The sequence below is a fragment of the Microtus oregoni genome, unplaced genomic scaffold, assembly GCF_018167655.1.
Source record: "Microtus oregoni isolate MIOR12 unplaced genomic scaffold, Mior012 000062F_ref0000492, whole genome shotgun sequence".
In the NCBI taxonomy this organism is placed as follows: domain Eukaryota; kingdom Metazoa; phylum Chordata; class Mammalia; order Rodentia; family Cricetidae; genus Microtus; species Microtus oregoni.
Genome location: NW_024543872.1, coordinates 9846288 through 9872758, shown reverse-complemented (window position 1 = coordinate 9872758; position 26471 = coordinate 9846288). Strand labels below are relative to the sequence as shown.

At 44.7% G+C, this 26471-nt stretch overlaps 1 protein-coding gene across 9 annotated transcripts in view; it reads right to left on the bottom strand.

Moving 5' to 3' along the window:
* LOC121439585 (dystrobrevin beta) overlaps window positions 1–26471 on the bottom strand; it is a 215352-nt gene that overhangs the window by 46861 nt on the left and 142020 nt on the right. For 7 of the 9 annotated variants that reach the window (XM_041640106.1, XM_041640102.1, XM_041640101.1 and 4 more), the window contains 3 exons: window positions 18846–18923; window positions 4287–4376; window positions 1853–1940 (listed from right to left, as the gene is read on the bottom strand). In XM_041640106.1, coding sequence (XP_041496040.1) covers window positions 1853–1940; window positions 4287–4376; window positions 18846–18923 — 256 coding nt within the window. The remainder of the gene's footprint in view (window positions 1–1852; window positions 1941–4286; window positions 4377–18845; window positions 18924–26471) is intronic. The other 2 variants (XM_041640110.1, XM_041640107.1) reach the window with 1 other exon arrangement.

Sequence of the window (26471 nt, the reverse complement as noted above, 5' to 3'; positions counted from 1 at the left end):
GGCCTTGTTGGAGGAAGTGTGTCACTGTGGAGGTGGGCTTTGCGGTGTCGTTTAAGCTCAAGCCATGACCAGTGTGGCGCTCTCCTTCTACTGACTGCTGATCAAGATGTAGAACTCTCAGTTCCTTCTCCAGCACCATGTCTGCCTGTACGCTGCCCTGTCTTCCCATAACGATAATGGACTAAACCTCTGAGACAGTAAGCCAACCCCAATTAAATGTTTTCCTTTGTAAAAGCTGCTGTGGTCATTGTGTCTCTTCACAGCAATAGAAACCCAAACTAAGACAGGTCCTTTAGTTTTCTAACCATATTTTGAAATGAGTTTGCCGATTTAACAACACACAGAAGGCTGTTGAGTATGACATAGTAGCATATGCCTCGTAGGGGCCAGTTAGGGTTATTTAGATTCCTAAACCCCAATTCCAACCTAATCCAACCCAAATCTTGTTAGGCCTCTGATTGATATTGACTCTGTAAGTCAGTTTGAAGATATCTACTTATGTCAACACCAAATCTTTTAGGCAACAACATGACACACCTCTACATTTACATAGGCTGTCTGTAATTTCTTTTAGCAAGGTTCTGTACCTTTCAGTCTTCAGTCCCCTTCATTATTATTAAAGTTATTGTTGGTGGTGCTGGAGACTGAATCCAGGGCAAGCACTCAGGCACTGAGCCATGGACGCCCCGTGCTCTTCAGACACTCTTTGTCTTGTAGCTCCACTGCAAAGTGTGTGCACAGGCTCCCTGGCACTCTCTGGAGTTGGTCATGTTACTGTCAAAGACCATTTATCTTCTTTTCAGAATTTATGCTTCGTGTTGCACTGGCTAGGTTTTGTAATGTAACTAACTGTAAATAGACAGCAAAATTAGACCTGCAGGACATATAGGAAGGAATGTTCTGGAATTTAGTCTTTAAATGTTGGCACTAGCAGGAGTTTTTTGTGTAAGCATTGCTCAGGGGAGGAAGTTTGTCTTATGTCAGATGGCTTTTCTGCATCTACTAAAATGATCTTACAAATTTCCTCATGTGAATTATATTGATTTATTTTAATATAATATATAACTTTGCATTCCTTGGACAAACTAAACTGATCATGGAGTATTAACCTTTGCACATCCCCCCCCCCATCCTTTAAGCACAATATATTCAACAGTAAAGCCATCAGGGCATAGAGTTTTCTTTGTGGGAAATTAATTATAAATTCAATTTAACAAACATTTAACAGATTTTTTTTGCTAATTTTCATGTCATTTTCTTGTGTGTCTTTTAAGAAATATGCACATTGCACCTGCATTAACCTCTTTTTTGGTAGGTTTTTGAGACAGGGTTATACTGTGCAGCCCTGGCTGGCCTACAATTTAGTTTGTAGTCCAGGCTGGCTTCAAACTCACAGAGATTTACTCACCACTGCTTCCTAAGTGCTGGGATTAAAGGCATTCACTACCACATCTGGCTGGGCTATTAACTTTATTGAAGATACTATTTCCTCTCATACTTTCAATTTCTGTAAGATCTGTAGTGATGTCCCTTCTCTCATTCCTGGCATTGGTAATTTGTATTGCTTTTCCTTTTCCCTTTATCAGTATTGTTAGGAGTTTATACTAAATGTATTGATATTTTAGAATAACTAAATTCTGTTTTATTTTTTTCTTCTTGATCTGTATTTCAAAAAGAACATTAAAGATAAAATTAAAGCCTCCTTCATTCTCTTCCTACACATCTCCTTCTATTCCCCAGCATCCCCCTTTTGTGAGTGTCAAAATGACTATTCTCCTAAGGAATACGTATATTCAATGTAATCAAACAATGCTGCACTCTGGTACTCTCCTGGGAGCCTCCACTCACTCACCATGTTGCCTGCCTCTGCAGCCAGTCGGGCAGCATAACGTGCTATAAGCCGATGCTCCTCATCCAGCCGGCTAGGACTGTCCAGGACACTGCCAAGGAGATAAAATCCAACAGGTGTCTATTAGACATCTCTGATTCTTGTTCTGTTCTTCAAGGAGAAAGGCTTATAGCTAAGAATGATAATTATTAGTAGACGTCTGTGTCACAGATGCTAAATCTTCCCAGACAAAAGGATTCAGGAAAATAATGGGGCTGCACATACCATCCCCATGTATCCACATCGGCAAAGGGGCAATTTCTTTCTAAATGAAGGGTTAAGGAAAGACACCCTGCAAAAATCCGAGATAGGGATTACTAACCAAATGTTTGGGGAAAGTAACTTTATAGAGCCAGGTCTTGAACTAAAATGAGACTTAAGAAAACTATGTGATCATAAAAAACAGAGGGCTGAGAAAATACTTAACACTGGCTGAAGGAAAAAGAATCCCAGCCAGGGTTGGCCAAGAAAACTGTCTAGTTGGAAAGAGTCTGTGGTATGAGAAATTCCCTTTTAACACCCTTTGTCCTGTTGTACAATGTTCATTTCACACATGGGGCCAGTCTGAAGTAAGCCGGTCCATCTTCCTCTTCCACCTCTCTCCTCTCATCTTTTTAGGACGGTGGTGAGTTATTTCTGTATTGCCCACACTTAGCTCCCAATTCTCCTGCCTGAGTCTCCCCAGAACAGGAATTACAAGTGTGTACTACTGTGTCCTGCCTCATCCATTACTCTAACAATGTAAGAACCCTCGTAGATGAGGTACCAGATAATATGGTACCAGATAAAAGAAAATCAGCTCTATGAGTATATCATCATCATCATCATCATCGTCGTCTTCTTCTTCTTCTTCTTCCTTCTTTCTTTCTTTTTTTTTTTTTTTTTTTGAGTCAGGCTCTGATTCTGTAGCCCAGGCTGTCCTTGAATTCAATGTAATCCTCCTTGCCTCTGCCTCCTGAGTGCTGGGATTACAGGCATGAACCACCATGCCGACTAAGAAGCTTTAGGGAAACAGGGATGGATGATGACTTGACCAGAGCAATGTGAGCTGTTAAGGCAAAAGAATTATATAAGTTGTGCCTGGACCCCAAAATGAGTTCAAGGACAGCCTAGGTAATTTGTTCCCAAATAAAAGGTAAAAAGAGACCTAGGGATATTGCTCAATGGTCACGTACTTGCCTACCATGTGTGAAGCCCCCACGTCAATCCTTAGTGCCACAAAATAAAACAAAACAATTATTGGTTTATTTGTTCCAATTAACTTACAGTTTCGGAATCAGCCAAGAACTTTATGATTCCTTCAAAGCAGCATGGGACTCATTTCCTTAGACTGTGGATCAGAAAGGATGCAGTACTCATCCATCCTCTTGCTCTTTCTGAACCAATGGTCATCAATCCTTGCTCAGGGACTTGAGGATGCTAGCTATATCTGCCCTAAACTCATGGGCTGAACTATCAGATAGTGTGGTCTCTGCAGTATTCTGCTACTGTATACTGCTACTGCCACAGATGCTTTCAAGCACCCCGGGCAACTGCCTTTGCCGACAGAACGTTACTTACCCTGCCTGAGATAAACACTTCGTTCTCAGAGATCAAGAGACTGGGACAAGAACACAGACACCATCTGGTGCACAGGGAGATTCTCTGACAGAGTATGCAATTATCAGCTCCTTTCTCCCCCGACAGGAGAAGTCCATCAAACCCACCTGGGAGTCTGTAGGACCTGATTGTTCCCCCAAGACTTTAAGGAGAGCGAATGCTCCTAAATAAAGTTGTTGCTTAGTCATACTGGTAATTGGAATGGTATAAAAGGCAACAGTTAAAATAGTCCTTTCCATTTATGTGTGTTTTTATTTTATCCGTCTAGTGTGTAATGTATGTGCATGCATGTGTGTTGGCAGTTTACCACGGCATGGCAGTGGAGGCTGGAGGGCCACTTTTAGGAACTAGTTCTTTCCTTGTACCACCTGCATTAGTTATCATGTTCATTTCCAAGGGCCATCTCACTGCCCCCAAACAGTCCTGTCGTAGGCACATTGTCCTCAGTGACAACTGCTGAAGAAGAGGACATAAAACCACGTCTCCTCTGAGAATGCTCCAGTTTGGAACTCCAAGCATCACAGTGTGTGGGACTCCCCAGTGTAACCAGCAGGGACTGCGCCTTACTGTAGAGGAGACTTTCTAACTCCATGCTGAGGTGAGTGCCAGGCTTGGCCAGGCTCCTTCTCTTATGGAAGCCAATGCTTTGGCAATTAACTCTGCCAATCACAGCTGGCAGCTGTTCAATCACACCACACATGCAGAGCTTCTCCTGCTGGCAACCCCAGGAACCAGATCTCACCCCCTCCCTCAAAGCAGCCTTGGCTGCGCTCCCGGTGCTGCTGCTCTACCAACTAACCGTGTGCAGTGCTGCAGACGGGCCACATAGGAGGCTATCAGCGCATGCTCATCGGCCAAGAGATTGGGCATGTCCTGGCTACACTGTAACCTGGGAATGGTGGAAGCAGAGATAGCAAGCATGACAAGTGCAGAAGGAGAAATGAACATGGATTAACACCAGTAAACTTAAAAGTAGAAGAAACAAACAAATCACGATAAAGAAAACAATAAAACCACAATGCATAATGGAATATGGTGTTAGGTCACGGAGATCTGCCTCACTACTACACAGCAGTCTTTTCTGTTTCTTTCTGATTTGGCTGACCGAAACATGTCCTGAAGGGAGAACCCTGCTCCCCAGTTCTGCCCAGTTACCTTTCTCCTTAGTTACCTTTCCTTTGTACCAAGGTGACTAAGCACCTAGATTTAATCATAATTAGATCTAAGGCAATCTTTTAACCAGGGAACCCCTGTCTATGTACCTGTGAGATAGTGAGATGTCTCATAGAATCTCAATGTTACTACACCTAATTTTTTAAAAATACTTATTTATTTGTTATGCATACAATATTCTGTTTGTGTGTATGTCTGCAGGCCAGACCCCATTACAGATGGTTGTGAGCCACCATGTGGTTGCCGGGAATTGAACTCAGGACCTTTGGAAGAGCAGGCAATGCTCTTAACCTCTGAGCCATCTCTCCAGCCCACCCCCTCTCTCTTTTTTAAAGCATGTGATGGACTCAATGAGAAAGTGTCCCGTCCCCCCCCCCCCCCCCATGGTCTCAAGCATTTGAACGCTTGGTCCCTGGGTTGGTGGCGATGTTTGGTGAGGTTTAGGTGGTGCAATTGAAGAAAGTATGTCACAGGGACAGACTTTACCATCAAAACCCTCTCACCACTTCAGGTTGCTCTCTCTGCTCCGAGCCTGCATCTGTAGATAGGAGCTCTCAGTTTTGTGTGCCTGCTGCCATGCCTGCTGCTGGCTGCTGTGCCTCCTGGCCATGGAGGATTCCTAACCCTCTGAAAAGATAAGCCCAAACCTCTTCCATGATCAATCACCTGGGCCACAGTGCTATCACAGCAACAGAAAGGTGGCTCATTCGATGTACGTGTACATGTGTTTGGGGGAGTGGGCACACATGCACCCTGGCATGTGTGTGCCACCAGAGGACAACCATCATGACTTGGTTCTCTCTTTCCACCATGTGGTTTGGTGGCCTGAACCTTCACGTGTTGAGTCATCTAAATGGCTCCACGTCTTGAGAAGTGGTCTCATAGACCTCATTTTGTTCTCAAACTTGGTATGTGGCTGAAGCTGGTGTTGAACTCTTTTTTTCCCCTGAGAGGGTTTATTTCTCTGTGTAACTGTGGCTGTCCTAGAACTCCCTATATAGACCAGGCTGGCCTTGAACTCAGAGATCAGCTTGCCTCTGCCTCCCAAGTGCTGGGATTAAAGGAGTGTGCTACCATGCTGGTGTTGAACTCACGATCATTCTGCCTTCACGTCCCAAATGCTGGGATTACAAGCAGTGTGCCAAACACACTTAGGCAGGCATAATTACTTCTTCAGACTAATTAATCACTGACAGCAACTGAATCAGCTTCTGTTCTAGTGGAGGAGGTGGAGAGTAATCGTTTTTAAAGAATCACTCATTTTGTGCATGCACATACATGTGTAGGCAAGGGTGCCATGGCGAATGTGGAGGTCACGGGTCAGCTTAGTGACATTGGTTCTCTCCTCTCACCATGCGGGTTCTGAGGATGGAACTCAAGTCCTCAGGCTTGGCTGCAAGCACCTTGACTCACTGAGCCATCTCAGCAGCCATGAGTAATAATTTTGCAGTATGAGCAAATGGTAATGATAATACCGTGCAGAAAGTGGACTGTGAATTGGATGGAGTTTTAGATTTTTAGGTGAGATGGTGACATTATGGCAAACCTAAAACACAATGAGGTCAGTCTTGCAACTCTTCGGTTTCTATTCAAAGTGCTAGACATTCGGGGGACTGACCTCCAAAGAAGGCTAAAAGCATCAAGTGACCTCTAATGCTCTGGTGGACCATTATTCTCTAATACTGTCTGCCTGAGTGGAAGCCATCCTCCCAATTACTAAGGACCAGCTGCTCTGCTGAAAATGTCTATTGTACTCTTGGTTTGAAGGTGCTCAAACACTCAGCCATACCCCTCTGTCCCATTACCAGGCCCATGGGCGTGCTGAAGAGAAGTAATAAGAGTCATCTCCATATTTGAGATTCTAAATAATTTCACAGGGGTCAAATTTTGTACCTTTGATTTCCCCCCTTGCAATAATCAGAAGATACTATTAACAACACAGATGTGAAGGCCTCCGAAACCTGCTGTAATTGGAGGTCATTATCTCCTGTGCTGAATTCAGTAATGAACTACAACAGACTGATTTCCAAAGAGCTGTTTCTGGTCTGTGATACTGCACAGTCTAATAAGAGAAGTCTGTCTTTAGAAATACACTTTATCGCTTCAGCATCCTTGTTCCAAATTCATGAAGTTAAAGAGCCTGCTTGTCTCAAAAGGCCAGAGAGTGAGTATCTTAGGCTTTGGAGGCCATGGGATTTTTGCTAGAACTGTTTGGTTGCCGCCAAGGAGGAAAGCAGCCATAGACAACATGTAGTCAAACAGACACAGTTGTGTGGCAACAAAGGTTTACTTACAAAACCAGGCTGCTACCTGCAGGGTGCAGCTCGCTGTTTATTTGGTGGCTGAAGAGCAGTCTGAGGCCAGACACATCTCACTCATCATGCCAGCACCTCTGCAGGGCTCAGGAGTCTTTGTTTCAAATTTGGGTCAATATTAGCAACCAAAGAAGCCTAGACTGGCTTGACTAGTATGTTTAAACCTACTTTCACTCTGAATATGTTCCAGAGTCCCCAGTCCCTAGGACACTATGATGTGGGTGAGGGACTAAGGATAGCAGTCACACTCTTCCATGTTGACACAATCCAGGGAAGAGAAGCTTTGGGATGAGCATGCTCTATGTCCAGGGAATCTTCTCCAGCCATGGACCAACTGCAAGGGGCTCCAAACCTAACAGGGTCAGCCCAGGATACAACATACTGTCTGTATTGTTCCTGCCAGGCCTGTGGTTGTAAATATGGCCACACAGGTCTCAGGTGCTTTTCAATTTGGTCCAAGTTTGACGGGAATGTGGTAACACATACTAGACAACGCCCTACAAGATGAATGAAGGCCAATGCGCAAGAAAAGGACAAAGAGGCACATGAACTAACTGGCCTTTGTGGTTGAACCAGAAGTCAAAATAACAGTAAGAGAGCCAATATTTAGGAAATACGGCAATAATAACAAGCTAAGTCAGAAGTCAAACGCAACCCAGTTAGATGGCTCAGCAGGTAAAGGCGCTTGCTACCAAGCCTGATACTAGAATTTGATCCCCAGGACCCACACGACAGTGGGAGAAAACCAACTTCCACGAGCTGTCCTTAGACCTGCAAATGCCTCTCTTTCCCCAGTACATAAAAACATAATACAAGTTATTGTTTTAGGGGGTAGAGTTTGATACAAACTCTCTTTATATACTCTTGGCTGACGTGGAAAACTACCTATAGATCAGGCTGGCCTAAAACTCATGCCTCTGCCCCCTGAGTGCTGGGGTTAAAGGTGTGTGCCTCCACACCTGGCTAAAAACATAATACAGATTTTAAAAGTGCGTATCAAATAAAATTTTTGTTTGGTTCTTACTATGTAGCTTTCATTGTCCTGGAATTCACTCTGTAGTCTGTAGACCAGGCTGGCCTCAAACTCACAGAGATCTGTCTGTTTCTGTCTCCTAAGTGCTGGAATTAAAGACCTTTGCCACTATGCCCAGCTTTAAATAAACAATTAAATAAACGAGTGAAATGAAAAGCAAAGCAGCCACTGATATGTACACTTAATTGGTGAACTGAATTATATTTAAATTTTAACTCACTAAAGGTTAAAATAGTGATGTGGTCTCTTCCTCCCTTCCTTCCCCAGGCTCTAAGTCCCTGTGGTTCTCCTGTCCCTGGTGTTCTGGGGTTCTTCGGGTCTCTGCTTTGCTCATCCTGCTGCTCCCGTTAGTGATTCTACATCTTAATTCCCAACTGCATCACTCTGACGGCTTGCTGGAGCAGAGCAGAAAATAGCTTAGTGGAGCTACTATTCACTGAGACTAGGTGCTCAGGAGGAACAGGTTTGAGAGGGAAGGTTAGCTCGGGTACACACATAGGGAGTTTGAGATATTTCTGAGTAGACCTCAGGAAAATGATGTGGTTGGGAATTAAGATGTGGTTGGGAAAAGACCGTCTGGTCAGACAAACAAGGCACTGAAAAGAAGGCGCGCCATGCAGCTCTATTAGCAGTGCAACCTAACAAGCTCAGCCAGTGAAACCAGCTGATTCCAACAGCAAATCAGAAGACAATTCTCTGGCTCCTTCTTGCACTCAAATTCAGAGAAATGTTAGCATTTTGTTACAGCAGGAGAAACCTGGCCCCTGTCAAAGGGGCTGGAAGCCATCCAGGGAGAGTCTAATTAAAACACAAACACCCAGGGGGGGGGGGGAGATGACTCTGCAGTTAAGAACATCTGCTGCTTTTGCAGAGGACCCGCGTCCAGTTCCTCGCACTCACATAGGGGCTTACAGCATTCCTGTAACCCCAGTTCCGGTATGCTTGACACCATCGTCTCCTCTGCAGGCATTAGGCACATGTGTGGTTTACACACATGTTGGCAAAACACTCACACGCGCAAAATTAAAAAAAAAAAAACAAACCAGAAAAACCCATACCAAATATCCAGAATAACCAATGACTTCATCAGGAAAGCCCTCTAGAAATGGGGACAGGATAGGGACACACACTAAAAGCAGTAGTATAGAGTTCCAGTAGCTGTAGATCAACCCTGGACAAGGGACATCCCTCTATGGCAAAATGTATAATGAGCACATTCATCAGTGTGCAGCCAGCAGTCATTTCCAGATGCTGGGACTCCAAGTTCTATAAGGCAAAAAATGTCCCTCTCGTCTATGACACTTTAGGTAGTCCTGTGGGCAAATCAAGCTTCTTTTTTCCTGTCACTGCATTGGTGTGGGAGCTGATGTCCCTGCCTGGATTATCTTTTCTCTTTCTTTCAGATTCATTTTTATTTTGTGCAGAGAGAGTGTATAAGGTACCTGTGCATGTGTGTGGATACACATACCTGTGGTACATGTGTGTGTGTGTGTGTGTGCATGTGTGTGAGTGGGTACACATAGCTGCGGTGTGCGTGTGTGCATGTGTGTAAGTGGGTACACATAGCTGCGCTGTGCGTGTGTGCATGTGTGTGAGTGGGTACACATAGCTGCGCTGTGCGTGTGTGCATGTGTGCGTGTGGGTGGGTACACATAGCTGCGCTGTGCGTGTGTGCATGTGTGCGTGTGGGTGGGTACACATAGTTGCGGTGTGCGTGTGTGCATGTGCGCGTGTGGGTGGGTACACATAGTTGCGGTGTGCGTGTGTGCATGTGCGCGTATGGGTGGGTACACATAGTTGCGGTGTGCGTGTGTGCATGTGCGCGTGTGGGTGGGTACACATAGTTGCGGTGTGCGTGTGTGCATGTGTGTGGATGGGTGGGTACACATAGCTGCGGTGTGCGTGTGTGCATGTGTGTGGATGGGTGGGTACACATAGCTGCGGTGTGCGTGTGCATGTGTGTGGATGGGTGGGTACACATAGCTGCGGTGTGCGTGTGCATGTGTGTGGATGGGTGGGTACACATAGCTGCGGTGTGCGTGTGTGCATGTGTGTGGATGGGTGGGTACACATAGCTGCGGTGTGCGTGTGTGCATGTGTGTGGATGGGTGGGTACACAGAGCTGCGGTGTGTGTGTGCATGTGTGTGGATGGGTGGGTACACAGAGCTGTGGGGTGTGTGTGCATGTGTGTGGATGGGTGGGTACACATAGCTGCGGTGTGCGTGTGTGCATGTGTGTGGACGGGTGGGTACACATAGCTGCGGTGTACGTGTGTGCATGTGTGCGTGTGGGTGGGTACACATAGCTGCGCTGTGCGTGCGTGCATGCACATGGAGGCTGCAGGAAGCTGTCTGGTGTCTTGCCCTACTAGTCTCTATTTTCTGCCTTATTCCTTTGAGACAGTCTCCTACTGAAAGCTGGTAACCCAATTGATCCTCCTGTATTCACCCCAGTCACCAACAACACTGGAGTTACACACAGCCACACCTGGATTTTTAACGTGGCTGCTAGGATTCTAACTTAGGTCCTCATGCTGTACAGCAAGGGCTGCTACACACCAAGCCATCTCCCCAACCTTGATCTATTCTTAAAGGACCAAACATGTAGAAAGGCGAAAGGAGTTAGAGAAAGATATCTTGATTCACTGCCTCTGGGTCCTTAGCAATACAAGCTAAAGAGGAAAAATGATGCTGTCCAATAAGAACCCGCGGAGAAAGACATGGACCAGATGACCTGACAGGTCCTCTGTAAATCATCTGCACCAGCTAGGTGACAGAGGATGACTTCTCAGAGTCCTGTTGACACCACTCACTGTCACTGATGGAACGGTGAGGTGCTGTTATCTCAGAGAGCCTCACACTGACTTCACCTCACACTGACCACAACAGAAACAGCTGTAATTGAAGATCACAACAAAAGAAAAAGCAAAAACATATCTACTTTCTTTTCCACACGAATCAACCATAAGCAGGTTTTTACCCACTAATTAATTAAAATGAAATTAAAGTCATCTCCTATGTCATATTAGCCATATTTTAAGTTCTTAATAGCCATATGTGATTAGTGACTGCTATACAGTTAGCATGAAGGATGGGAGTATGGCTAGCATGGGGATGGTATTATAATAAACTGGAGAAAACTTGCTTTTTTTTTTTTACAATGGTAACACCATCAGACTCAAGTTTCAAAATAAAAAATCCCTCTGATTGCAAAGAAATGACTAAGTTGAGGCCGAGGTGGGGAAACAAGTCCCATGAAAAGATAAATGGGGCCACGGCCCTGACTCACTCTGAATAAGCTTCACTACTAATAGAGCTAAAGCAAGCTGGGATGTTTTGATACTTTGCTATTGAAAATAATCCTAATACTCAATAGGCAGAAGCAGGTGGATCTCCCTGAGTTCGAAGTCAGCCTGGTCTACAAAGCAAGTTCCAGGACAGCCAGGGCTACACAGAGAAACCCTATCTCAGAAACTGCCCCCTCCCTGCCAAAAAAGAAAATGCTAACACATCTCTGGTTAAGCATTGCAAGCCTGAGTGTGTGTGTGTGGGGGGGGCTCGGAGAGGGGCTCAGCACTGCTATAGGATCCTCCTTTGGTATGCAAAGCCAAGGAATAGCACAGACGCCTGCCCAAGAGCAGCACCCCCCCGAGGCTGCTCCTTAGGAAGAGACAAGGTAAAAGTGAGCACAAAGCCTACAGGGCATATAAAACTGTGTAAAATGTGTGTGTGTGTGTGTGTGTGTGTGTGTGTGTCTGTGGCGGGGAGCGGGGACTGGGTATGTAGTCAGTTTGTAGAGCACTCATGTAATATCTAGGAAGCCCTGGCTGTCTTTATACCCTAGCCCCCCATAAACTGGGCATGAAGATGCATAACTGTATTCTCAGTGCTTGGGTGGGGGAAGCAGGAGTTCAATATCATTCCCAGATGTAGTTTGAGGCCAGCTTGGGCCACATGAGATTATCTCAAAAAATGAAACCAACCAATGAATGAAAAAGAAATCACAGTGGGGAGGGGAGGGAGGGAGAGATCACATGTATATTAGAGAAAGGCAGAGACAGAGTGTGGGGCAGGAAGAAAACTGTGTGTGTAGCTTCTACAGGTCTTTGCTACCTCTAAGCATCTGCATGTCCTTTGCTGGTAGGTGGGAGAATTAGGCATTAAAAACACAGGCAGCTCTAACTCCACAGAAACTCACTGGCCTCTTGCCCAAGTTCCCCTGCCGTGTTTGACCACAGTTACCTTAATGAAAGCCAGGAAGGAACCCAGAACGCTATCTTTCCTCTTCCTTGGCCGCCCAATACACAAAATCTCCAGAGCCCATCATCCACACCCTCCCTTTTGGTTTGAATTTAACAATGAGCAGTATCCCACCCCAGTTCCTTTCCCACTGTGCTGCCATGACCTGTTCAGATGTGATGTTACCCTCAGTCCAACAAAAGGAGGAAAGGACCTGGTACTAAGTTTTCAATGCTATGTTTGCAACTATCTGCCAGGAAACACCAAAGTTTTCTGTTTGTACCAGTCTGAGTTAGAATTGGTAAAAAGTCCACCTTAAATCTTAAATGGAAATGGAATCTAATCCCAACCCAGAAAAGGCTGAAAACTGGCAGACGGCCCAGGCCCAGGACGGCTTTGGGTGCCTGCCAACACTGAGGGCCCTGGCGTTTCTTCCGATAATGTGTTAATTTTTAATTACTATGCTTTTCCATCTTTCAAAAGAAGACTGGAGAAAAAAAAACATAATTCCTGTGTTGACTTGGAGGGCTTCTCATGAAGAACACAACCAGCCAGTTGTTTCCTGAACTCTTCACCAGTTTTTGCTTTTTAATCAGACTCTATTTCCTCTTTTTACGGATAGGAAGCCACTCGGTGGGCCGAGGTCACATGTGTGGCTACCTTCTCGGTTAGCCAGTCTCATTTTGCCTCCGTTCTCAGTTTCTCCCGCATCTCTGTTGTTCTCCATCAAAAACGCTAGCAGACTGCGGTTTTCACTGTTCTGCTGGACTCTGTGGATGACTCAGTCAGCTGTCCCCAATCAGAGAGCCATCTTGGTGCACCCACAGTGCAGCCCCCTTTAAACTTTCCACAGTCTGGAAAAGATCTCACACTGTGGTGCTTTCTGGTATTGAAAAACTTTTCTCTCCTGTAAAGTATATGCTGAAGTAAGAAAGGTCTAAGTGATACCTTGCCCTCACCCAGGATTCCTAGCAAATGGTAGGTGTACTAACATTCTTCAAGAATCTCCCTATTGCCCCAGACTGGAGGTCAAACCCAGGGCCCCATACAGGCTGGTCAAATGGACTACCACTGAGCTGCACCTCTGGTCCTGTTCTCATTGTCTCTAGTCTGCTCGTTCAAAACCACTCATTCATTTGCTTGGCTTCTTCTAAAATCTGATTGCTATTGCTTCTTCTTAAAGCTTTGTTCTCTTTGAAGTTCTGATCTATCTGTTTTGAGACAGGGACTCTCTAATGTATAGCTCTGGCTGGCCTGGAATTCTCTAGGAAGAGATCTGCCTGCCTCTACCTTGCGAGCACTAGGATGGAAGACTTGCTTCACCATATCTGGCTCTGTAGTATTTGGTGGTGTTTCAGAAAGAGCTTGACTTAATATACCACGTTATCTGTCAGCTTCTGTTTCTAATATGCAGCCATCAGATTCGCAGATCTTTGGTTTTTTTGTTGTTGTTTTATTTTGTTTGAAACTGGCCTTGAACTTCCAGTCCTCCTGCCTTTGCCTCTTGAGTGCTAGGACAATGGGCATGTGTAGGAGGAGGGCCTGGGCATGCAGAAGCACGCTCAGTCTATTTGCAGACCTTAATCTCCGTGTGAGTATTTAACTGCATCATTTAGGGAAAAAGGAGTGCACTATTTGGTACATGGCTCAAAGGATTGAAAAGTAACAAAAGACACTAAGACCTGATGTGGACCAATGGCTTCAACCTGGATTTCCTTAACCTGGCACTTTCCACAGGAGGCAGAAAGGGCCCAGGAAAGAAAGGTGTGATAGCATCTATGGTCGCACAGAGAGCTGCCATATGGAAGGAAGATCCTGGGAGCAGAAGCATGTCTGAGAAGGTGTGTGTGGGCATGTGCAATGTGTTCACATATGAACATAGCTATGTGCTAGGTAGCAACCTTCATTGTTTCCTGTCCCAGAACCTTGTCCTTCCTCGACAACATGGTCTTATTATTGAGAGAGGGAGAAATTCTCCTGTGCATGTTTTGATGATGCACGGCCTATCACACATGTCCAGGGCAGGCAGTAACACAATCTAGGCCTCAGGGATCCCTTTTGGACTTTTAAATCACAGGGTAGAAAAGCGTAGTCCCTGGAGGGCCCTGGCTGTCGTGTGCACTGGAACTCCCAGCAATATTGGGAGTATCTGTTCCAATGGGGATATGTATGTCTACCTGCTAACAATAGGAAAGTGTTGGCAGCCTATGAGAGAAGGAGGTAAATAATAGGTAGTGTCCTCTGCCAGTGATCAATGTGCAGAGCAGCCCTCCCTCTCTACCTGTGCCCGTGCTTTGTGGGTCTGTAACTAGTAAAGTTAGGTTTGAATGCCTGAGATTTGCTCAGTGTTGTAGTGTAATGCTTGTATTCCTAGCAACTGGGAGGCAGAGACAGATGTTCAGGTGTGAGACTAACCTAGGTACAGTGTGAGACCTGTTTCAAAAACAAAACAAAACAAAAAACAATAAACAATAAGACCCTGGAAATATAAGAACTATAAGAAATATAAAAACTGTAACTCATACATTAACCAACCACATGTACAAAACAAAGTTTCATATTGGCAGTTTTTGTTACTGTATAGTTAAATGAAATTTCCACAGAACTGTAAACAGAGAAACATTCACAAATAACTAATGCTGAAACTTTAAAAAGACATTTGAAATAAAATACCAATTTTGTTTTCCATATCTATCTGGGTATCAGGGCAAGAGCTGTACAAAGCTCAATCTGCATTCTGAGCCTTGAAGAAAAGGAAGGCTGGGGCACAAAAGGGAGGAGAGTAGACAATGAAGGGGAGATCAAACTTGTTCTTTTTTTAAGTTTTCAAAGTCTTTCAAACTGTTTTAAAATGTGTCATTCTAATGAATACAAAGAAAATAAATCAAAAGAAACTATTTAGTTGAAGACAAAAAGATAAAATTTCTTTTTAGCTATAGAAATACCCATAGAGTTATTTTTTTTAGTTTATTTATTGTGTGCCTGTGTGCATGTAAGTATACATGCGTCTTGTGTGTATAGAAGGGCAAGTGTGGCTGGGTGGAGGTGGTTGTGCACGCCTTTAATCCCAGCACTCGGGAGGAAGAGGCAAGTGGGCGTCTGTGAGCTCAAGGCCAGCCTGGTCTACTGAGCAGTTCCAGGAGAGTCAGGGCCACTCAGAGGAACCCTGTGTCAAAAAAACAAACAAATAAAAAGAGCAAGTGTGTGTGCGTGTGTTGGCTTGAGCACAGGCTGGGAGACTGCACCAGGAGTTCTCCTCCATCACTCTCTCCCCTTAACCTGGAGCTTGGGTTTCTGAGCTAGGCTAGAAGACAGCAAGCTCCAGCGAGCCTTCTGTCTCCACCCCTCAATGTCCAATCACAGATGTGCACAGTCCACCTGATCTGTGCTGAGATCCAAGCTCTAGTCCTCAGGATTTCGCAATAAGCATGCTTAACCACTAAGCCATCTCTTCAGCTCCCTGATTTGAGGATATTACAAAGAGCAAACACTTTGAGTAGAAACTTCCAGGAATAAAATTTGAGCCCCTCACAAGACAGCCAACATTTTTTTTTTCCATTTAGAAAGTCATCTGTATCTTTTATTTTTGGCTAATATAGCATTATTTTTGACAACTCTAGCCAAAACCATTCACATATGAATGTCTAACTAGAAAAGGCAGAAGATGAAGCTACAGCTCTGTTGGAAAGAGTGCCTGCCAGGATGTTTGAGGCCCTGGTTTTGGTCTCCAGGACCACACAACAGATGTGGAAGTGCAAGCACTCAAAAGGTAGATCAAGGCCAGCCTAGAATACATGAAACTTTATCTCAAAAAAGTAAATTGATTAAAGAAAAGAAACCAAATTGCTTAAAATGTTCTATTTTTTAAATATTTATTATTTACTTACTTTCTTTCATGTACAAGTGCTCTGTCTGCACTACAGAAAAGGGGATCAGATCTCATTATAGATGTCTGTAAACCACCATGTAGTTTTTGGGAATTGAACTCAGGACCTCTGTAAAAGCAGTCACTGCTCTTAACCGCTGAGCCTTCTCTCCAGCCCCAATGATTTCCTATTTAATTTATTTTTATTTGCAGTACACATTACTTGCCTGATCTGGTCTGATCTTTGTGCTGAGTTTCACAAGAAAACTGCTCATCTCTGGAGAGCTACACCCTCCTTCTGGGAATCCCTGCCCTGGTCGCACCAGACTCCATGTTGGGGAAGACATGCTGGGGTTCTTGGCTTTCACAGATTAGAAACAGGACTGACTACACCACTCCAGAGCAGGAACAAAAAGAGCTGAGTCTTGAGGAAGTGAAATGCTACCTGCCGTTTAGACTCCCTGGTTACCGGAGACACAAAATGTCCTGTGTATGAACTACTGTTATCCAGGGGACATCTCACCATGTTCTGTGGACATATATAAAATCCCCCAGGATCATAACGGTACAATGTCAGGGTAAGGCATCTTGTGCCCAAGTGGCTTCTCTTGCGCTGTGCTTCTCCAAGCTGCACAGCCCGCTGGTTACCATGGATACACTGTGATATCTGCTCTAGGACTAATTTCACACAGACCAAGGTGCCAGCTGAAATGCTGACTTTTAAAGTCTTAATCTGGAATATATTCTCCTGCCTGAACCAGCTCTAATAAAACGGAAGACATAATTTTAGGACTGACACTGATAACCGGGACTTGGGGGTAATATAGCAAGCCTAAGCCTGTTTGTGACAGTGGCCATGGTTAATGTGGGTCCACAGTCCCTCCTGTCAATCTTCCCGAAGACCGGAAACCTGTCAGAAAGACACCTCTTGCAGCCGCACTCAGCCTGGGTCACCGCACTTCTTGCATTTATCCTGGCACTCCCTAACACTTGGAGCTCTCATGTACCATGATGATGGCGGGGAACAAAACTAGTAAACTAGGAGAAGAATTCAGATGAAGCAAACCCTTGATTAACAGGCGATGTTACTAAAGTTAACCTAAATTTCCAAGCTGAATTCTTCTACCAACCTGCCCTGTCTTCTAATTTTAAAGTGAGAACATCCTCAATGGAGAGGGCAGGGTTTAAATGTGATGGACATATATAAGTTGAGGACAGGCAACTCTTGGTCCTTGGTCCAGCTGCTCTTGGTCCTTACAAATGAGGCCATCATTTGTAACCTATTCTCTGTCTTTTTCACTGGGCCTCTTACCCCAATTACCTCTAAAATAATAAAAAGCAGTTTATTAAATCCTCACATAAACCCCCACAAGGCAAATGTCATCACTGACCCCACAGACTAAAGAACTGAAACATGTCAGGCGACAGCTGGATCCAAACGCAGGAAGATCGACTTAAAACAGCGCTGCACACTACCTTCTACATGGCTCTGCTTACACCGCGAGGCTGTCTCCCGGAAGTGCTCTGAGGAGGCAGTGGGCAGTGCTCTTACCTGGTCCATCCAGGTCCTGAGTCTCCACATAGGCAGAGCTGTCTCACCAGGTCACTGCTTTTCTCGCCTTTGAGTCCTGTTTCTAGGGTGGCCCTGCTGCTAGCTCCTCGGCTTCCTGCTAAGGCTACTCCCCAAATTGGTTTGATGACAAAAATCACCTGAAGAACTTGCTAAACAGAGAGCCTCTCCCGGTCCTCTTCTCGGAGACTCTGATTCATCGAGTCTGACATGGCCCCAGAAATGTGTATTTTTAACAAGTGCCCCAGGGGATTCTTCTGCAGGTTTGAGAAACGCTGCTCTGGGAGTTTTAGCCAATAGGAACAACCATGTCTGCCTTCGGGATTATAACTGAATCAAATTTTACCAGGAAGATCGCATTTCTATAGCTGCATTAATCCAAAGTGCTTAACACATATGGCACAAAGTGGTGCTGGTTTTTTTCAGGGACGATGGGATCTCATGCTGGGTGAATTGGGATGTCTGTCCGTGTGTTTTTTGTCTCCTTTTCAAGTGATGACTGTTGAAAGAATTCTTTAATGGCTGTGCCCGTGAGGGAGTTTCTGTATTTGCTCTGGTCATGGGACAGCTTAAATCAAATAGAAAGTATGTCATCCAATACAGTTCTTTTAAGTCTGCCCATGAGAATTTTGAACAAGAGAAAATTAAATAAAAAGGAGAAAAGAGTTTATAGAGTTTTTTTCCTTGAAGGACCCTAAAGCAAATTCTTTATATAACTGAGACTGAAGGACTTGGGCTTTTCAACTTAAATGCTTATGAACCATGCACAGAATGATTTAGACTATTTTATAAGAGATTAATTTAATTTATAGACTGTAATCAGATGCAGAAATGATCTTTGATATTTACAAAATCAAATATAAAATTGTTGAAACTCATGACTAGTAAATTGTGCTTAATGTTAGTAAAGACCTCAAACACGCCTAACGCACCAACACACTGCTTGCTGCTTGTCACAGGGCATTTCCACGGTGCACCTGTCAGAGCTGAGTCAGAAAAGGAGGGGAGGATAAGAACAGATATTAAGAGACTGACTGTAAGTGGGGTTAAGAGCGCCAGCCTTCCTGCCCAGTGGGACACTCTGCCCAAGCCTTGTTTCTGAGAGGGCAGTGGCATCAGGGACAGAAGTCTGTCTCCAGTTACAAGGTACAAGACATACCTACCTCTTGGTGGGAGTGGGCACTCCAGAGGACATGTGGCTAACCACGGTGTCGTTCATATTCGTCAGAGGACGAGGAGGACTGAAAGAAAAGATATTGACATTAGTAGTTACCAGGCCTGGAGGAAACAGAAGAGGAATACAGCAAAGGACTGACTGGCTATGGTCCTTAACACACGCAGGGCGACGGCTGTGGGCTCAGACAGAATCTTAAGGCTTACATAAATCAACAAGATGGGCTCCCACTCAAAGGCCAAGTGCCAGAGCTGTAGCAAACCAGGGAGGCAACAGATTATGAAGACGTTACTTTGGAGAAGGGTGTATTGGCATATCCTGGGATTTCAGGCCAGCCTGGGCCAAAGCGAGCAGACTACCTCACCTCCCAACACGTACAGGGATAAGGCCTATTCAAAGCGGAACTGCTTGCTCCAGCCTCACAGTTTTCATACAAGAGAATAACAATCCTTTCACTTGCTTATTAGCTCATTCTTTTGGCAGGGGTGGCACCATGGGAATTGAATCCCGTGCCTTGAATATCCTAGGCAAGTGCCCTATCAGCTGTCATCCCATTCTGACTTGGTTTTAGTTTTTTTTTTTTTTTTGTTTGTTTGTTTTTATGAGATAGAGTCTCATCCTGGAGCTCAGGCTGGCCTCAAAATGGAAATCCTTCTACCTTGGCAGGCTGAGTGGCTGGCATATGCCACCAAGTCAGTCCATGCCACTTACTCTTAATTAATTTTAATCTGTTTTTTTCTCTGTCTTTAAAAAAATTACCTGTGTGTGTCTATGTGTGTAGTATGGGTATGGGAACAGGGTATTTACCCATTGAGCCGTCCTTTTAGTATTCATGTCTGGATTAAACCCAGGTCACAGTGTCCACATGCTACTTTCTCTGAGATTCAGTAAGTTACAGCTCATTGTTCGGCTACATTCAATTCACAAGTGTGTTATCAAAATATTTATTTATCTTTTTTATTTTTCCTGAGACAGGATGTCATGTAGCCCAGGCTGGCATCAAACTTGCTAGACTGCCTAGGGTGACTCTGAACTTGTCCTGATCACCTGCCCCTACCTTCCAACTGCTGGGGTGAGAGATGTGTGCCACCACATCAGACTCCAAAGTGTCTGATTCTTAAATACTAAATAAAAAGTAATATTCTGCTCATGCCTGGTATTATGTCCTGGTGAAGAGCCCATGGCTAGGGAGATCATAGGTCATGTGGAGCACCTATTACTGTTGCTTTGCTAAATGGACATACTGTGAGCTGCCTTCTAAATACACCTATACCTAAAGAGCAACGCTTCCCTCAGCTTTGTCAGAGAAGCTTCTTTTGGCAATGGCCAGCAATTAATGGAAAAACTCCCACTTCAAAGTACTGAGAGTGGGTAACTGCTGAGAGCTGGCTCCTGAACTGGCACCTGTATCACTCCACCCAAGGCTCCAGGAACATTGCAAAAGAGAGAGCAGATGAATCTGCGAGCCAGTGGACGGGGAAGAGTGCTGTGGACCTGTCTTTTGGGTATGAAATGGCTGGTTCACTCACAAGCTCATTGCAGCTGTGGTCTCCTGAACAAGACCTGCACAGAAGTAGACCTGTCAGCATTTTCTAGTGCATGGGAGAGGGGCTCAGGTTCATGAGGTTCCATTCCTTTTTGAGATACCACTGTGGCAGTTAGTGGCTGTTGGGAAGAGGGGTGTCACTGTCTTCAGTGGTATAGCCACTGATATATTTATTCAAGCTCCAGGAAGAAAATATTCACTTAGTTGCTGGGTCCTCCTTGTCTCTGAGAGAGTAGCTTGCACATAATGGATTGAAGAAGCTACATTAACACAGCCCTGGTGACTGTGACAGCGTTGCTACTTTACTGAATTGCAGGTTGCACACAGTACATTCATGCAAAGTTTCTGGGGAGTTAGCTCAGGGAGAGCCAGAGGGCTCCGAGGAAAAGGGAGATTTCTCTCTCCACCTACCCATGCACCTCCACACCTTCCTTAAACTAATTCCATTTCTGAGTAAGGAACCTTTAAAAAATAATTTCCCATTTAATGGGGGAAATTCAAAATGGAAAAGTGGATGCAAGAAGTAGATCTGGGGCAGAGTCAGGTCTCTGCATTGTTTGTTTGTTTGTTTGTGTAGGCAGGATCTCAGGAGATAGTCCAAGTTAGCCTCCTGCTTCACCCTACCAAGTGCTGTGATAAAAGGCCCGAGTCACAGTGCTTGGCTTGGACTTGGCCTGATAACGTGCCTTCCCATGCTAGACTTCAATTCTAAGCTATTCGTCTGCCTTCCTGTCTCCAGACGAACATCTAAACCTTCAAGCCTGTTAATGCTAATGGCTGTACTGAGTTATAATCAATTAATCAATTGCTTTAGGCTGACTAACGATGGGAGAGAATGGATAGATTAGCTTACTTTTAGTTCTAAATTTATACTTTGGCCTCTGGGTCCTTTAAATCAATTGTCCTCTGTGAAACAAGGAGCTAATTCCTATGGAACAACCAAGTCAGAGGAGCAGCTGTTCACACTCTAGGGGCACCAGACACGTGCTGGTCAGGGACAGAGCAGGCTTGGCTTCTCAGTGGATTATTACTAGTGACCCACTTCCAAAATGATGACATTTCATGTTGCTTTCAGAACCAATGTAGTTACCTGCTTTACTTCAATATTAAAGACACCACTGTATCCATTTTCCTGTTGACATTCTCAGAGGAAATAAATATAGTAGAAAAAAATTAATTTCTCGAATATGAGTACATGTGATAAAATGTCATGTCTTGTTTGGTCTGATGCCAGAAAAGTCTTCATATCTCTTGGCAGCCAACTACTTATTAACTTTTCATACACAAAGAAACCTCTTCTCTAATGTGCAAAGCCAGAGACTCACGATTACATCACATTCTAGAAATTCTCATACCCTGCCCGCAAGACCACATCCTTTCTAGACATCTACCATGTACTAAAGAGACCACGTGCTTTACCGACCAATGAAATCGGCACTTTCAAGGCTCAGAATGGTCCTTAGAATGGGGTCACTGTCAGAGCTGCAGGCCATTGAAGAAGCCAAAAGTACCAAAGAATTCTTAGAAAATATCTATTGGGGGCTGGAGAAATGACTCTGTGGTTCAGAGCCCTGGCTGCTCTTCCAGAGGACCTGGGATCAATCCCAGCACCCACCAGGTGGGTCACAACTGCCTGTAACTCCAGTTCGAGGATCCGACCCCCTTTTCTGGCCTCTGCAGGCACCAGGCATGCATGTGGTGTACAGACATACACACAGACAAAACAGATATACACACACACCATAAAAAATAATAGTTTCCTGTTTGCCAATAAGATACCCGCCCCCATGAACAGACAGAAGCAGATCAATGACATAGGTAGAAGATGAAGATAATTTGCTAGTATTAAAGAAGTTTTAAAAATGTTTGGAGTCTCTCCCTCTCCCTCTTTCTCTCTCTGTGGGGGAGGGGAAGGAAGAACACAGAGGTAGATGTATATACATGTGTACAAGTGTGCACACATGTCCTGCTCTACCATGCTGTCCTCATTCCCTTGAGACAGGGTCCCTTACTGGACTCAGAGTTAGGCTGACAGACAGGAGCCCCAGAGGTGGATCCTCCTGCTCGCACCCTATAGTACTGGGGTTACAGGAGCATGTGTCCTCACCAGCACAGCTTTTTATGTAGGTTCTGAGAGTTCAAACGCAGGTCTCAGATTTGTGCAGCAAGCATTCTTACTCACTGTCATTTCCCAGCCCAAGTCTTTTTGACTTTTGTTTGTTTGGAGACAGTCTTGCTATGAAGCACAGGCCTTGCAATCATCCTGACCCAGGCTCCTTTTAGCTAGGAATTTGGGTGGAACCCAGGGCCCTGGGTATAATAGGCAAGTGATCTATCACTGAACTACATCTATTACAGTTGTGGGTCACAGTGCCCAGTGCTTATCTATTTCTCTTTCCTTCCTTTTTCTTTTTTTTGGCTTTTCGAGGCAGGGTTTGGAGAACCCTGGCTATTCTGGAACTCACCCTGTAGACCAGGCTGGCCTTGAACTCATAGATCCACCTGTCTCTGCCTCCCGAGAGAGCTGGGATTAAAGGCCTGTATCACCACCATCCCACTATTTGTTATTGTCTTTTTAATGTGAAGAATTGTCTGTGCACCACCAATGGACCTGGTACCTGAGGAGGTCAGAAGAGGGTGTTGGATCCTTTTAAACTGGAGTTATGGATGGTTGTGAGGCATCATGTGGGTGCTTGGCACCAAACCCAGGTCCCCTACAAGAGGAACTGGTGCTCTTAACCACTGCACTGAGCATCTCTCCAGCTCCTTGCTGTCATTTGTTTGTTTGCTTTGAGACATGATCTTACTATGTAGCAGGTTGTCCTAGAACTTGCTCTGTAGATCAGGCTAGCCTTAACTCACAGAGTTAACAGAGACCTGCTGCCTCTGCCTTAGTGTTGGGGCTGCCCTTTTATTTCTTCTTCTTCTTCTTTTAAGATTCATTTATTTATTGTGTAAACAGTGTTCAGCCTCCTTGTATGCCTGCAGGCCAGAAGTGGGCACCAGATCTCATTACAGATGGTTGTGAGCCACCATGTGGTTGCTGGGAATTGAACTCAGGACCTCCAGAAGATCAGTCAGTAATCTCCAGCATCCGCCTTTTTATTTATTTATTTTTTAAGATTTATTTATTTATACAGTATCCTGCCTGTAGGCCAGAAGAGGGCACCAGATCTCATTATAGGTGGTTGTGAGCCACCATGTGGTTGCTGGGAATTGAACTCAGGACCTCTGGAAGAGCAGTCAGTGCTCTTAACCGCTGAGCCATCTCTCTAGCCCCCCGCCTTTTTATTTCTTAATTAAAGGATAAGAGGCACATTTCCTGAGTACATATTCATAAAAAATAAGATTCTTTATCGGAACAGTTAACTAGACATTTATGGTGACAGACGTGCAATGGCCATGCCAAGAAGAACAGACACAGACACTGGGGAGTGGCAGAGGAAGATGGCAGCGTGCTCCTGCCTGAAGCATCAAGGTGAAATGATAGCACAAAGAGCCCCCCAGGAGCAGGAAAATCAGTAAAGCACCCTAGGCAGGAAAGGTCACATGGCACATTGGGTTCAATATATTTGATTAGATTCAAAAGAGGGTAACAGAAAAGGTAGGTGAGGGCCAGGGCATGAAGGGTCTCTCACTACATCAGAAATTCTAAGTTCATATAATAAGCCCCGAATGGTTTATTTCTGTTTGAGACAGTCTTCTATGTCACCCAGGTTGACTTCAAACTCATGAGTCTCTCTTCTGGGGCTCCTGATGCTGGGACTTTAGGTGTGTAGCACTACGCCCGGCCTGTATTAAATATTTTCAAGCCAAAAAATGATGTGATCACAGTGTTTTAATTTACTGGGTCTTGTTTAGTTTTTAAGATAGGCTCTCATGTAGCCCAGGTTAACCTTAAATTCAGAGTAACCAGGGGCTGGAGAGATGGCTCGATGGGTAAGAGCACTTGTTCCTGCAGAGGACTATAGTCAGAGACTGCTTGTTTGTTTCCAAACCACCCACACCCAAAATAATCACACAGAAACTATATTAGTTGCAACACTGTTTGGCCAATTAGCTCAGGCTTCTTATTAACTAACTCTTACATCTTAATTTTTTTTTTTTTTTTTGGTTTTTCGAGACAGGGTTTCTCTGTAGCTTTGGTGCCTGTCCCAGAACTAGCTCTTGTAGATCAGGCTGGCCTCGAACTCCCAGAGATCTGCCTGCCTCTGCCTCCCGAGTCCTGGGATTAAAGGCGTGCACCACCACCACCCGGCCTCTTACATCTTAAATTAACTCATTTCTATTATTTTGTATTTTACCACAAGGCTTGTGGGATAAGGTTCCCAGACGTCAATTCCTTCGGCAGCTACATAGCATTTCTCTGACTTCACCTTTTTTCTCCTCTATTTCTGCTTGGAATTCCCGCCTTGCCCTATTCTGTGCTGCCATAGGCCCAAAGCAGATTCTTTATTAACCAATGGTAATAAAACATATTCACAGCACACACAGGGGAATCCCACATCAGAGTACCTAAGTTTAATTCTCAGCACCCACGTGGCAGCTCACAACCATCCATAACTCCAGTTTTAGGGAATCTGACTGGCACAGCCATGCACACGGTGTATACACATACATGCAGTTTACAATTATGGCTATGTTGCCCAAATATAGCTGTCATTTTAAAAGATAAGTGAAAACTGGATGTGGTGGTTCATGCCACTCGCGAGGCTGAGGCAGAATAACCTCAAGTTGGAGGCTAGCAGGCACTCCATTAGGTTTAAGGCTAGCCTGGGCTACAGAGTAAAATCCTATCTCAAAAAATAAAAACAAAACAAAGACTCAAAGAGGGCTGTAAGAGCAGCTTAGCTGACAGAATTGCTTACCCAGGATACATAGCGCCCCGGGTTTGATCTCCAGCAATGGACTGAAACATGTGAACAAACACCAAACAAGAATGGGTATGGAAGTGAAAACTTATACAACCAACACTCAGAAGGTACCCTTGGCTACAGAACCAGTTTGGGTCAGACTCAGCCTGGAATACAGGGGATCCTGTCTTAAAAGGACAATAACACCTGCTGACTATTCCCCCCATCTTTTGGGGGTTACTCACAGAAACCACTGGGCAGCTTTCTCTAAGGTAAGACACCCAAGCCCTATACTCGGTTGAGTGCATGGATCTGAGCCTCTCTTTTGATACTTCCAGTGGAAGCGTTGTGAAAAAGCTTAATATCTCCAAAGTTTCACATCCTTTCAACCTCCCTACAACCCCCTAAAAGGAAGTAAAGAAAACATCATGGCTAATTCTGGATTATCTCCACTCCTATAGTGTTAAGAAATTTGCGTGGCATTTTTATCATTATCTTTCAAGTGCCAAGCATAGTACTCGGTGAGTATTTGTTGGCTGTGAGTCAGCACCATGTTGTGAACACAGAGCTGCAGAGAGAGAGAATGTGTGTATTTAGTGTTAGTCGAGCTCTTGGTGAATGCTATATTTGGTAGATACATCTGCAGCTGGAGCAGGATTTCCCCATCCCTGCACTGGAAACTGGCGTCTTCTGCTCTGCTTAATTGGGCTGCCGTTTCCCCCCGCTATTTAAACTAATCTGTGACTCAGTGACAGAGCCAGCAGTGCAGGGTGTCTTTAACAACAACAGCAATACTTACTGAGTGTTGAACATGTACAGGTCTCAGTGGGGCTATTTTCCAGGGATTCACACTTAAACCTTACATTTATGGAGCTATAATGCTTCATTCATTTATTTATCTTTTGAGAAAGGGTCTCTCTTTGTAGCTTGGGTGTCCTGAAACTCTACGTAGATCAGGCTGGCTACAAACTCACAGCGATCTACCTGCCTCTGCTTCCTAGACGCTGGGATAAAAGGCATTTGCCACAATGCCTGGCTAGAACTGTAATTTTCTTGTGGTTACAGAGTCAAACTGTGAGACAATCAGGACTGTGAACCAAGGCAGTTTGGCTCTTGCTATTCTCAATCCTGGTGGTTTTAGTGCCTCTACTGCCTTTAAGCAAAATGCTGATTTAAGGCTGGATTTTCAACGGCTAAATTAAAACCAATCATGAGG